At 39.7% G+C, this 13,609-nt stretch overlaps 2 protein-coding genes across 2 annotated transcripts; both read left to right on the forward strand.

Moving 5' to 3' along the window:
• Positions 1-2,279: 2,279 nt before the first annotated feature.
• On the forward strand, positions 2,280-7,952 carry yars2 (tyrosyl-tRNA synthetase 2, mitochondrial). The gene is made up of 5 exons (XM_062421519.1): positions 2,280-3,058; positions 4,812-4,979; positions 5,282-5,437; positions 6,198-6,368; positions 6,882-7,952. Exons 1-5 carry the CDS (start codon positions 2,280-2,282, stop codon positions 7,039-7,041), a joined length of 1,434 nt encoding a protein of 477 aa, XP_062277503.1. The 3' UTR covers positions 7,042-7,952.
• A 963-nt stretch (positions 7,953-8,915) lies between these two features.
• Positions 8,916-13,391, forward strand: cdkn1bb (cyclin dependent kinase inhibitor 1Bb). Its single transcript, XM_062421329.1, has 3 exons — positions 8,916-9,688; positions 9,986-10,115; positions 11,791-13,391. Exons 1-3 carry the CDS (start codon positions 9,247-9,249, stop codon positions 11,954-11,956), a joined length of 738 nt encoding a protein of 245 aa, XP_062277313.1. The 5' UTR covers positions 8,916-9,246; the 3' UTR covers positions 11,957-13,391.
• Positions 13,392-13,609: the final 218 nt, after the last annotated feature.

The raw sequence follows: 13,609 nt of genomic DNA on the forward strand, positions 1-13,609 counted from the left end.
AATGTCTAGTCTGTAACTGTGGGCTATTATTTGAGCTGGACCTGATGCAAGATCGCCACCTATTGGTGCAAAGTTAAACCTGCAATTTATTTCTTTATCTTTGCACTAAAATTTACCTGATTTTTATTGTTTGATGTACTGTTGTCGTGTTTTATGTGCCTTGTAAGGTGTCCTTGAGTGCTTTGAAAGGCGCCTTTAAATATAATGCATTATTATTATTATTATTATTATTATTATTATTATTATTATTATTATTATTATTATACGGTGACAAATCTTTGCTGATCTGTGAAGTAAACATAATTTCTTTCCAATCTTGTATAATGCATATAAGATCAAATTGTGACTGTGATGTACTGAATCCACTTCTGCATTATCATTCCATTTGATTGATATTATACATTTGCATGTGTGCAATGATAGCACTTCACCATATGATGCAATGTATCTCCATGGCAAAGACCCCAAATTGATCTGCATTAGATCATAATGAGCCCTGTAAAAACAAATTGCATTATTTTGTGCATTTGGTAAAGATATACTGACACCTCTAATCACTAAACAAAAGATTCTGGTGTCAGTATTCAGGCTTGTAAAGACTGAAACTGCAGTTTGATTCATTTATCTTCATTGTTTTACTACACTTTATTTATATTACTTCATTATGAAAAGACCAAATTTTCAGTAAATTATCCAATACATCTAAATTTAATACATTTTTAGGGTATCTAGAATGAATCAAAAAGTGGCATGAAACACATGGTTAGGTGTTTGGTTTGAAACATTTTCTGTGAATATGGTATTTTCCAAAAGTTAAAATCAGACTGACAGTGATACATTATCAGAGTTTAAGAACATCCGTCCTTATATCAAACAACACAAATATAACTGTCCAGTGACCTTTTCCCTTAAAAAAAAAATCTGTCTACCATAGCCAAGTTGTGCAGCAGTGAGCCTCTGAGCCCCTATTAAACCCCACTTCCTCACACCATCTGTGCAAAGTGTGCAGTTTTTCTGTGCTGGAATATAACCTGGCCTTATAAATATAAAACTGTAATATGAAGGGTTTAAAAGTCTATTTTAATTAAGCAGGACGATCATTAAGGCCCTCATCTTGTCAGCTGGTATTGTGCATCCTCAGGCAAAGCAGACAAATGCTATTTTATTAGCTAATCTTGAGACCCGGTGTGTAGACAGGCCATGTGTCAAACACAAATTTTATTATCTTTATTTAAGTTGATATTGTGCTCACAATGTGCATATTTCAATATTAAATTGATTACCTAAAGGGCAATATAGCCTATACAAGTGGGGTGGAAATGGGGCGCAAGGCTCATTTTTGCCCCACATCCTGCAAATAGGTTATCATTCACCCATGTTTGTTTGATTGTTGTTTGTATGTTCTTTTTCTTTTGTTGTTGTTATTGTTTTTGGTGTTTGGCTTCCAAATGCTTAAAAAAATAAAAATAAATAAAAAATCTGTAAAAATCATGTACATAAAATTGTAGTATACTACACACATAGAGCTCTAACATGTTCAGTTGCAGTTCAGTGGCTCTCAAACATACAAAAATCTCTCACAATAATAGACATATATGTAGTGGACAACAACATATAAGGTTTATATACAAGTGAAACCATTTCTGTGACTGTAAACAGGATACAAATAGTGCAAAAGTGTGTAAGAGTGCAAAGAGTGCTGAAATAAATATTGTATGATGGGTTAAAATAGTAATACATCGAGTAGGTGGTTATGCACAGTACATACAGCCTGCTCAAATATACAGAAATTAATGATAAAAAAGATCTGCATCAAAAAGACATAGTGATGATACGTGACAATTATTCTGATTGGCTAATTGTAGGTGTGATTTTTGGAATAAGAATATTAGGGCTTTGTACAAGGAGGATTTATGCAGAATTTCAAGTGAGTCAGACTCCTAACCACTGAGTTATGGTCATGTTATGGATGTAAATGTGTCTCATTGTTCAAGTGCTATGAGCCAAATGAATGAATAACATACTTAGGACCTGCAACTTATCTGAGTTCATATTCCTGGACTTCAATACATTTGCTTAATCTATGCCTGTATTAAGTGGATGGATGGAACATTTGTCACCATCTCACCTACTGTTAATACCTCCAAGACCCTCTAGAAAGGTGCAAGCACCCTTTATGAGAACCAGTGCGGTAGAGGGCGCTCTACTCCTGCCAAACTGTGTATTCTTCACCTCGACTCCTCCTCCTCCTCCTCTGTCTTCTTGTCACATTGTCCAACATGGCTACATCCATAGCAAGGAGCTGCCGCTATGTATCGCGGCATAGGTCCTGTATTCTCCCGAGTTTGTGCCTCACACTCCGTTCTACATTTCACTGTTCTACTACTGTACACAACGGACTGCTGTTCACCTTAAACAAACGCGGTGTGCTGAAGGACTCCTTCCCCGAAAGCTCAGCCCAGGATCAGCTCCCTCGGCTGCTCAAGTCCGGTGCTCAGACTGTTTACTGCGGCTTTGACCCCACGGCTGACAGCCTCCATGTGGGCAACCTGCTCGCTATCATCGGCCTCCTGCACTTCCGTAGCGCCGGCCACCACGTCCTTGCTGTGCTCGGAGGGGCTACGGCACAAATCGGAGACCCGAGCGGGAAAACGAGCGAGCGGGAGCGGCTCTCCCCAGACGCAGCGGAGGCAAACACCCGCAGCATCCGGGAGAGCATCCAGACGATATTCTCCAACCACGAAATGTACTTCCACGATGGCTCCAGGAAGCTGGGCACCGTGACAGTACTTAACAACCTGAGCTGGTACAAGGACTGGGGTGTGGTGCAGTTTCTGTCGGAGGTCGGTAGACACTTCAGGATGGGCACCATGCTCAGCCGCCACAGCGTGCAGTCCAGGCTGAAGAGTGAAGATGGTATGAGCCTGACAGAGTTTACCTACCAGGTGTTCCAGGCTTATGATTTCCACCACCTGAACCAAATATATGGCTGCAAGATTCAGCTCGGAGGCAACGACCAGCTGGGCAATATGATGTCTGGCCACGAGTTCATTCACAAGTAAATGTCCATCCCCCTAGCTGATCTGTTTTCTGTACTAAAGAGAAGGAGAGGGAGTGATCGGTACCAAATCTCGTTGACAATTCTGGTAATTTAAATATGTCGACGATGCTTCGTTAATGCACGCACGTCAGAAAATGTGACTGTTATCAGAACCAGCTCATGGGAGGTTCAGCTCCAAAGCACCCACCAGCTGGGTCATTTGATGGTTGGCCATGAGTCAAATCATGTAGATCAAGTAGGCATGTCCATTGTCCATGTCCACGCTTCAGGTAGAAGCAGCTGTTTGTAGGGCGTGACCAATACTGGATTTTGGGACCAATACTGGATTTTAGGGAAAAAACATTACAATATCGATTTATCGGCCAATAATCTTACATAAACAGAATATATACATGAATACACATTTTTTGCAGGGATCCCTCAAATGTGGTTATCAAACACTTGTGCCAGTGGTAATGGAGACATGGTACTTTACAGTTTAATAATCAACTTTATTTTTAAAATGACATCAGTGCACCAAAACTGCAAACTTCATTGAGAATTTAACAATTATAAATAAATAAAAAAACAACAAAAAATACATATGTCCTTATATATTAAACTTAAATGAAAAAAAGGAACCAAATACACATAAAATGCTGCTTATATAACTTGCATCATTTGAAATCTGAGTGTGCGCATTAGAGTCAGGCAGGAGATGATGGTCAAGCCCTCTCACCAGCTGCCTGATGGAGGTTTGAGAGCGACTTTCACAGCTGTCAATCATAACGTCACACTCTCTTTTTATATCATCAAATAACTCATTCAAAACAAACTTATCAGAAAAATTAGCACTTGGACAAACATCAGCGTGATAAGAACCACCTAAAATGATAGAAATCGTCTTTGACGTGTACTTTTTTTTTTTTTTTGATTTATGTCCCTTCCCCAAACATAGAGGGACTTATGATCTATAATGCAGCCAGCCACAAGGGGGTAATCAAGATGTTTTGGCTTCACTTTTCGGAAGCTGTCTTGAGGTCCATATGTATATACAGTCTATAGTATCAGACAACGTACGCCAATATTGATAGATCTGTGATAGGCCAAGTATCATCTGATAGTATTGGCTGGCCAATGTCAGTCAGGCTTTGTTTATTCTGTATGGGGAAAAAGTTAATTCCAAATCTCAATTTCATATCTGGACATGAGTTAATTTACAAGTGAATGTCCACTACAGAGAATAATTTATTGTTGGGCCCATGGCATCTGTTTTCGGCATGCAGAGAAGGCTAAACATACACACCAGAAAATGTGACTAACTACCTTGTGTGAAATGCTAGAAGCCACCCTTTAATTTCGGCGTACTTCCAATCCATCATGCAGCTCCCTTTTCTTTAATTTGACCAAACTAATTAAATTATTGAAGTGGTTCACTCTATATATATATATATATATATATATATATACATACATACATACATACATACATACATACATACATACATACATGTAAATGTACATTTTTAGTTTTTAATTACATTTTGCTTGAAATCATACATTTGGACAAAATTTAACAAAACGACATGACATGGTATGATCATCATGTCCCTATTTAATCCCACTGAATGCTGAATTAGTGCCCACACTATGATCAGGCATGCTAAAAGATACCAGCAAATCAGCAATGTCAACAAATCCACTTGTCATTTCTTAATTACCTATGCCAGACATGACTCTTCTCGGATAATAACTCTTGATTCCTCTCCAGAGCCAGTGGTGACGAGGCGTATGGCCTGACCATCCCACTGGTGACCAGCTCTGTTGGGGACAAGCTGGGGAAGACGGCAGGCAACGCAGTGTGGCTCAACAGAGACAAAACATCTCCCTTTGAGCTCTATCAGTATTTTCTCAGGCAACCTGACGCCAGTGTTGGACAGTAAGTTAAGATGAAGCTTTTGTATATCAAAAGAAAGAAAGAGAAGCATCTCAATGGGTGTTTTAATCTCATCACCTAATCTGATTGTCACATATTAATTAATAGGTATTGTATTATTATACCATAGTGTCCTAGTTAATCTACATCCAGTTATTTTGGCCAGTCAGCTATATATAAAACTCAAATTACAGGAGATAATCAGGTCAAGGTCAGCCAGAGACATATAAATCAACTGCTAAAAACTAGTACATGTAGTCTGTAGACTGTAATGAGTGGCTCAGTTTTGTGTGGTCACTCTGCAGGTACCTGAGGCTGTTCACCTTCCTGCCTCTGGCGGAGGTGGAGCGACTGATGGAACAGCAGACAGAGGATCCAAGTAAACGCCTCGCACATAAACGCCTTGCTGCAGAGGTGACAAAACTGGTGCATGGAAAGGAGGGCCTCGAGAGTGCTAAGAGGTCAGAATGAGACTTGTTTAACTACATATAATGCTCACTATGTATGTATAATAATTTCTTTCAATCTTTTCTTTTTCAGATTTTTAATAATTCTGTTAAACCTATTTTAAGGGAGATTTAAAAATACTCATTAAGTTGTAGAATTGAACAGGACAAATTTGTGTTACCTGTAGACTCTAGGGAGAGGACAAGCCAGAAGAGTGCACACAGCAGTACAGTCATACTTAAAGTCTGTGTAAAGTAAGAATAAATATGTGTTCTGAGTTTGACATACCACAGAAAAGTGTGTTGTTAACCACCCTGCCAAATATGAATGATTAAAAATATCGCCAAATATATGAAATTAGACTTCAAAGTTGTGTAAAAATCAGCCTCTGTCTTTGCTCCCAAACGCTGTGGGCGTGTCCGCCGAGTTCCCTGAAACCCCTACCCCTACCAAGTGTCACCTGTCAATCAAAGTCACTACCTCTAGCTTTCTGCCGCTAGCTCAGCTGCTAGCTCGGCGGCTAACTCAGCTGCCAGCCCCTGTATGTATACCTACAGCAGCAGGGGCGGGTTATACGGTGGTGATTTTCAGACCCGCCCACTAAATCCTGAACACAGAAATCTTGAAATACAGTTTGTGAAGCCTAGCTCCACAATTCAAATCTAAATGGTTGAAATACTTTTTACACCTTTTTTAAATACATTTGTGACCTATTTAATGTGTTTAGAAGAAAATGTCTGAATTCACTTTACACGGTCATCATCATCATTGCAGATGTACCAATGCGCTGTACCACAGCAGCGTGCAGGCCTTGGAGGAAATGAGTGACGAGGAGCTGCAGGAACTCTTCAGGGAGGCTCCCTTCCATGAGATGCTGTTGGAGCCAGGAACAACTGTGATAGATGCCTGTCGCAAGGTCAATGCCATCCCTGAAGGACCCAGAGGGTGAGCGCACTGACCCTGCTTTTACTCATTTAAGTTCCAGTGTGGAAGCTACTAAAACTTACCAAAAGATTTTTTTAAACATATTAATGTTCTTGTGCTCCTGTATGGATAAATGAAAGTTAAAGGGTCTGTCCACCCAATTTACAAAAACATATTTTCTCATTTAGCTATTTCGCAGAAATGATTAAGCAATTATCAAATTTGTTTGTGATTCATTTTCTGTCAGTCATGTAATCACTTAATCAATAACTTGTTTTCGTTCATGCACATTAATTATTCCAGGAGACAACAGGATTGTCTGCAATACCACATCTTTTCCTAGCAGAGTAGTGTGAGGATACTGGTACCCCAAAGATCATCAGTATAATTTGTTAGATGGGTTTGAATTTTTATCATTTTGTATCAATAATGTTACACTTGGTGCTAAAATGCAAAGCAGTGTCCTGACTTTTTTAGACAGGGTGATGAATATGAAATTCTGTACTAATTGACAATTTAAATGTCTGTGTGCAGGTATCAGATGGTTTCAGAGGGAGCAGTGTGGATCAACCACAAACGAACAGAGAAACCAGAGCAGGTTCTGATCCCCAAACTTCACATCCTGTCTAATGGACTAAGCCTGCTCAGAGTGGGCAAGAAGAACTTCTACATAATCAAGTGGCTCAGTCTTTGAAGCTGCCTCCAGTTTACTGTGATGGACTGACTGGGAAGGTAGGGCAACTACACCTTGGCAGGGTCAGTGAGGACACGTGGACGGACTGGTATTTTTGGAATGTACAGGGTTTTTGGCACAGTCTGAACTCCAAGTGATTGCCTCTGGTTGTCATATAAATATGTACATGTACAGATTTGATGTTTATATAAAGCTATGGTATTAAAAGAATTTCATATAAAGATTGTTGCCTGCTGACATTCAACTGCTGTTAACTCTTGCCAAATGTGCACTAGGGGGCAGCATTGTCCCAGCTATAATGGTGGTGCTGCAGGCCGCCACAGCTGCACCACATAGCCTGCTGTGACCCCATAGGTAAATAATTGCTCTCAGTAAAATTAAATTGCATCATTTCTCGCAAACAGCTTCAGGTTCTATTTTAGGCAAATCATGTTTCCTTCTATTTGGTGTGGAGACGAGGCCAGCAGCTGTCGTCATGTGGCTGTTTTTTCAGTCTTAGTGGTGGATGGTGTAAAGTGTTTTAGAAAGAAAAGAAAGATATTTGATACATTTCAAAGCAAACAAATTTTGCTTGTAGGTTGTCTTTAGATTACACAAATTTAATACTTTCATTGGTAGAATATTGTTTTCAAAATTGCCAGTAGAATTTTCTTTCAAGTATAACATTTTCATTGTGGTGTAAATTACTATTTCTAACTTTGAGTTCACAGGGTCTTTGTCCGGCATTCATTTTTTTGATTTATGTATTTTTGCATTTACAGGCTCCTGAATGTGGATATGTGCGTGGCTTTTTAAGCTATTGTCTCTTAGGGGCTGGTGTAGATGAGGTGAGGGTCTTGTGTGTGTGCTGACCTTAATTTACCTCACTCAGCTCACGACAATGGGTGGAAATACGAAGTTGTAGAGCTGCACTTTTGACCAGTTTACAGGCTTTTTTGTTTTGTTTTTTTTGTTTCCTTTTTCTGCAATCACTTCATAGTTTTGATATAGGGGAGGGGGGGGGGGTTACCTGCTTAAACTGAGGGCCCACATCTCTAAGATTAGTTGTATTTTCAGAAATGTCATCTCCTTTAAGGTGGAATGTTTCAAGTAATTAATTTTCTTATTCATTTGAAAATGAACAAAATTCCTCAACAACTTTTTTTTCCAAATCTTTCTGGAGCCAGATTTGTTGTGCCATCCAATTTAATTTTGTGTTTTAAAATATATCAGGATCAGACAGACAATAAGGTCTCCTGTCCTCAGCTTTTTTGCAGAGAAGCTTGTTCTAAATTGAAAAATCATGATTAGATCTTGAACTCGACTCTGAAATGTACCCGTTTCTTGCTATTGCGAAGTACTTTTTAAAAAATGACATTGTGCATGTCAGCTAATAGATATTTCAATTTGTCTGCAGCTTTCATCCCTAATCAAAATTTAATTTTGTCAAATTTGGTAGCTGAAAAAGAGTGTAAGAGAAAACACTAAGTGTACACTGCTTCATGTTTATTTTAAAAGTATGCTTTATGAAACGAAAATGAAAGCACACCTTAATTGAAACTTTTTTTGAGGATGTGCAAAAAGTAATTTTTACTTTCAAGATGATTGTCTTGGTCTAAGAAATTGATACACTTCTCAGTTAAAAGAAAATGTGGGATTTACTGTAATGCCCAGACTTCCTGGATGTTGCAAGCCTGCAGCAACACAGCCGGTCCACCTTAAGAGAGTGGGCGGGCTTAAGATGCTCGGACCAATGAGCGGCAGGTATTCGTATTTAAATAGCTCTGTGTGTCAATCATTTTTTCCCCTCCCCACCACCTCCCACCCCCAGCCCCCCGAGTCAACCTCCCCTCTCAATCCCAAGTACATCTCTCAATCGCCATATTGGGTACTGAGAAGGTTTGTCTGCAGTTTCTCTCACTACGGGACGAAACTGACAGAGCAGCTTCAGTTCCTCTGCACTGTGTTTAGATGATCCGTGGAGACGACTCTCGGCTTGAAAACGCCGCGGCCGTTACCGTTTCCAGTTCGACGTCTGCATGGCATAAATCGTTTTACGCTTGTTTTGGATCTTGCTCAGCGACGAGGAGATAGTCGTTGTATTTGAGCTGTGTGTGTGTGTATGTGTATGTGTGTGCGTGTGTGTGTGTGTGTGTTGTTGTTTTTTTCTTGTGAAACCTGGACGCTCCCGGCTGTTTGAAAAATATTCTCTTTCTTTGGTGGAAAATGTCAGATGTTCGACTTTCAAACGGGAGCCCGACGCTGGAGCGGACGGACCCCCGGGTGTCGGATCACCCGAAACCGTCAGCCTGCAGAAGCCTCTTCGGCTCGGTGGATCACGAAGAGTTAAAGAGGGATTTAAAGGGACATCTGCGGGAGATGGACGATGCTGCCTCCGCCAAGTGGGGCTTCGACTTCGCCAATCACAAGCCGCTGGCCCACGGCAGGCTGGATTGGGAATTAGTGGATTGTAGAGACCTACCGGATTTCTACAGCAGACAGCCTCGGAGGGAGAAGGGCGTCTGCTCCGCTGGGAATAACAATGTGGATCTAAACGGGAATCATAACTGTGTTGTGGTGGCTCCGAGCGAAGACATCGAGAGGTCTGATGGGCAGATGGAGTGCACGGAGCAGTGCACCGGGATGAGGAAAAGACCTGCATGTCACGGTACTTTGATATGCAACAAAAATGATCGCTCATTTTCACCCATTTGTGTTTTAACAGGCAAGCCAAGGCTGGAGCAAAATCCAACATATCGGTCAAAGTGATGGCATTTCGCTCAACTAATTCAAATAATTTTTAATAAGCTCTGAAATTGGAGCAAAAATGAAAAAAAATGTGCATATTGAGGGGTGGTCGAGCATGATGCACAACAGTTAAATACGACCCCTTTTTGTGGTTATTTTCCCCTATTTTTTTTTCTTTTTTCTTTTGACTGACTGACAGTGAACTTTGCTTTTGCAGACCCCTCGGCCCAAAGTAAGAGGTCACACACCAGCTCAGAGGAGGTTAGCTGTCCGAGCCTGAGCCACTCTGCAGAACACACACCCAGAAAGGACCAGTCCCAAGAGGCAAACGTGAGGACGAGACGACGGTAAGCATCTTCTTTTCTTTTCTTTTTTTGATGTTTGGTGCAACTTTTGTAAAATGTCACTTTCTTGAGCTTCTGCGTGATGCAAGTCCAACTGGAGCATAATGGCTTAAAATGCAGTCTACACCCCCTCCTCTTCCAGCTGTTGTTTGCCTCGAAATGCTTGCGTTAATTTAGGGAAATACCCCATTTTTAATCTCGTTATATCATATCTATACTGTCAGGTGGAAATCTTAATGCAAACCATGTGCACTTACAATTTTAATTTCACACAAATGTGCGGTTATGATAGCTAAGATATGTATTTTCATGTGTGCTCTTCAAAGGCGTTTTCAGGCTGCTCCATTCATTTAGTTGAACTTGTAGTAGTAATAGTAGTTAAAGGGGGAGTCCATTCTGCAGCTGCTAGATTTCACCAAAGCTTTCAATTGTATTTTTATTTTTTTTTATTTATTTATTTTTTGCACTCAAACTGTGTCTCGATGCTGTGTGATCGGTATGAGGTAAGAGTAAAGTAGAATAGAGAAGCTGGTGGCAGTGCATTTACACCTTTTACTACAGCCGCTGCCACGGCGAGCCCGAGTTTCCGACTAAACTGTAAACAAGTGCTGAACAACAGTGTAGTAGTAACACGTCAGCAGCCACTGCCCTCAGCGCAGAGCAGGGACGGGAAGGGGGCCGGTCTCGTGTGTGTGTGTGTGTGTGTGTGTGTGTGTGTGTGTGTGTGTGTGTGTGTGTGTGTGTGTGTGTGTGTGTGTGTGTGCTGCACACACTCTGCACACTAATGTTACAACACACACACACACACACACACACACACACACACACACACACACACACACATCTGTGTCTGCCGGTGGAGAGTGTGCAGTGAGGGAGCCGTGCAGGTCTGAAATCAAGTGTGCGCTTGTTGGCTAAAAAGACACGAAAAGTGCACAGTTGTAGTGGCAGGATGTGAACTACAGGGCTGTGGAGGCAGGGGGAGGATAAACACCTATCTTTGCCTTTTTTAGTCTGTTTTTTTTTTTTTGTTGGAAACAAACATATTTTTAGGGCAGGTAAAAAAAATCTATTAGGAGAAAATATGTACATATTATGTTTTTGATGTGGAGGAAAAAAAGAGTGAGGTTATCTTGAAAAATATCCGATTTCTGTTATGCTTCCTAGTTGTTGTTTTGGCCCTATAGTGGCCACCTACTAAAATAATTAATATGGATAATTATCATATATTATTCAAGACAATACAAGTGCAGATGTAAAAATAAGTCCCACTATTTTTTTCCACATAACTTGGCACATCATTTTAAGTCATATGAAGATGACTGTGTGCAGAATAGCTGCCAGTATTGTTTGATAACTATCACAGGACAAGAACAACAGCTGCTGGAGTGTTTTAGTGTATTGCCACTTTATTTGTGTACACTTGTTGTTTGCAAGTTTGCCCTCCTCCCTATTTGTCAGATGGAACACTGAATCTTATATTTTCCATGTTTTTAGGTGAACACTGCACAATTGTTCTGTCCAGTTTCTATTAACTTTCTTGATTTAAAAAAAAGAAGAAGAAGAAGACTTTGTATGTTGCTGCATGATGCTCTGTGTCAAACATTAGACTTTATCTTGCAACCTCTCTGATTTATTTTTTAATTTATTTTATTTTTTTATCTGATTTGCCCCACAGAGCCGAAGATGTATTTCCCCTTTTACATGGGGAAACCTCAGTGTTGGCCGATTTTTTTTCGGAAGAGGAACTACACAGCATCAGAAACATATCAACTCTCCTGAAGACGGGGGAGGACGCTGTTGAAGCACTGAATAGAAACACTAAAGTTGTGGCACTCAATTAAAGTTACTGCCTCTAAAAGCAGTCAATGTAGCAGTGTGCAATTAGGTTTGATTTCCTTTTTTGCTCCTTTTTTACTACCTGTGTGTAAATAAATATATATTATATTTCTCTCCATATGTAGCACATAAGAAAACATGATTTGAAAACAAATCCTTTATGTAAAAAGGTGTGAATTTTGATTTGACTTGAAGAATTGCAGTGTAGTTTGATAAATGTTTCCAAAATGCTGTTGTTGTTTTTTTTTTTGGGGGGGGGGGGGGGGGGGGGGTTGTTTTTGTTTTTTCGTTTTTTTCTGAAAGGCAGTGTGACTTTGACACGGTCCCTAACTGCTACAATTTTTTTTAACACAAAATCATGGCTTCACAAAACAGTGTCTCTTCACTCCGTCATCTTCCTAACTCAGCAGTGAAGAACGGTACAAATGTAGCTCATCTGTTTGTTTGTTTTATTATTTTTTTTCCTTCCTCTGGTCATTTCAGTGTCACCAAGTGCAGGTTCTCCTATTACATCTATTTCCCCAGGAAATCAACACAGAAAAAAAGTAATATTTCTGTAAGGAATATCTTTAAATCACCCAGTATTTATTTTGTGATAGAGATGCTTTTAGCATCAGTTGAATCCTGGAATATGATTTTTTTTTTTTTCTCAAGTTCTCCTGCACACCATTACAGCCACGTTGTAATGGTGTGTGATTGATTTCCTCTGGAGTTGTGAGGTACTCAGATATTGAAGGACAAAGACCATACAAACTGCACAGGTTGTGTTGTGTAAATTCATCCTCTCGTTGACTGTATTCCTATTGTTTGGACAGCCTTACTGCTCTGCAGAGAGGAGGTTTTCTGAAATGGGTTGAATGTCCTACAATACCAAATACATGGTTGCTTCAGTATGGTTGCCAGCACTGCCAGTGCTCCTTAATTGACTTCACATTGTATTACTTTGTGATAACCTAGACTTAAATCTACATTTTTGTTTGTACTTTTTTTTTTCCACCAATGTTGTTAGCCTGCTGAGGATGCAAATGTGAGCATCTAAAAGCTTCCCTTTATTTGCCTAAAGTGTGGGTTATATTCAAAGAGACCAGTGTACAGCTGGATGAGGAGAGGAAACAGCTTGTCTCAGAGATGCAGTCACCATGCCTGTGTATTTGTGTAAATCTTTACAATGTACCTATGTACATAATTTTGTAAAACACTGAGAAATTATACTAACTTATTTATGTCAAGCTTTTTTAATGTAGAATAAAAAATGGGTTTTTGATTACGGTTATCCAAAGTGGCATTTACTTTATTATAATTGTCTTATTTTGTAAAAGCATATTTTTGGTAGTTTTTTTTTCTTATCAATAAGGTTGCAAACTGAGCCTGATAAAATATTTGATGTGCATTTTGTAATGTGTGGTTATAAAATGTGTTGCAATCAATTAAAAAGATAAAACTAAATCTCTGGTTTGTGGTTGCTTTTTACACTTGGTGTAAATTCACCATCACACACACTATGTTCGATTCTTCTGTTACGTGAAGCTGAAAAAATGTTAACTTGTAAGAAAATAGCTGCAAAAAAAATCAGCTTTTAAAAGTAAAGGAGGAAAAAAAAAAAAAACTGTCCAAAACCAGCCTGAGTGTGCAGCAGCAGCAGCTGTGTGAATGGATTT

Source organism: Scomber scombrus, chromosome 6 (assembly GCF_963691925.1).
Source record: "Scomber scombrus chromosome 6, fScoSco1.1, whole genome shotgun sequence".
NCBI lineage: Eukaryota > Metazoa > Chordata > Actinopteri > Scombriformes > Scombridae > Scomber > Scomber scombrus.

What these genes read in the sequence shown, in the direction of transcription:
- yars2 (XM_062421519.1), top strand. Translation starts at nt 2,280, where the DNA reads ATGGCTACATCCATAGCAAGGAGCTGCCGCTATGTATCGCGGCATAGG. An exon ending in GGCCACGAGTTCATTCACAA is followed by an intron (nt 3,059 to 4,811) that starts GTAAATGTCCAT and finishes ATTCCTCTCCAG; the next exon opens with AGCCAGTGGTGACGAGGCGT. An exon ending in CCTGACGCCAGTGTTGGACA is followed by an intron (nt 4,980 to 5,281) that starts GTAAGTTAAGAT and finishes GTCACTCTGCAG; the next exon opens with GTACCTGAGGCTGTTCACCT.
- cdkn1bb (XM_062421329.1), top strand. Translation starts at nt 9,247, where the DNA reads ATGTCAGATGTTCGACTTTCAAACGGGAGCCCGACGCTGGAGCGGACG. An exon ending in GAAAAGACCTGCATGTCACG is followed by an intron (nt 9,689 to 9,985) that starts GTACTTTGATAT and finishes TTGCTTTTGCAG; the next exon opens with ACCCCTCGGCCCAAAGTAAG. An exon ending in AACGTGAGGACGAGACGACG is followed by an intron (nt 10,116 to 11,790) that starts GTAAGCATCTTC and finishes TTTGCCCCACAG; the next exon opens with AGCCGAAGATGTATTTCCCC.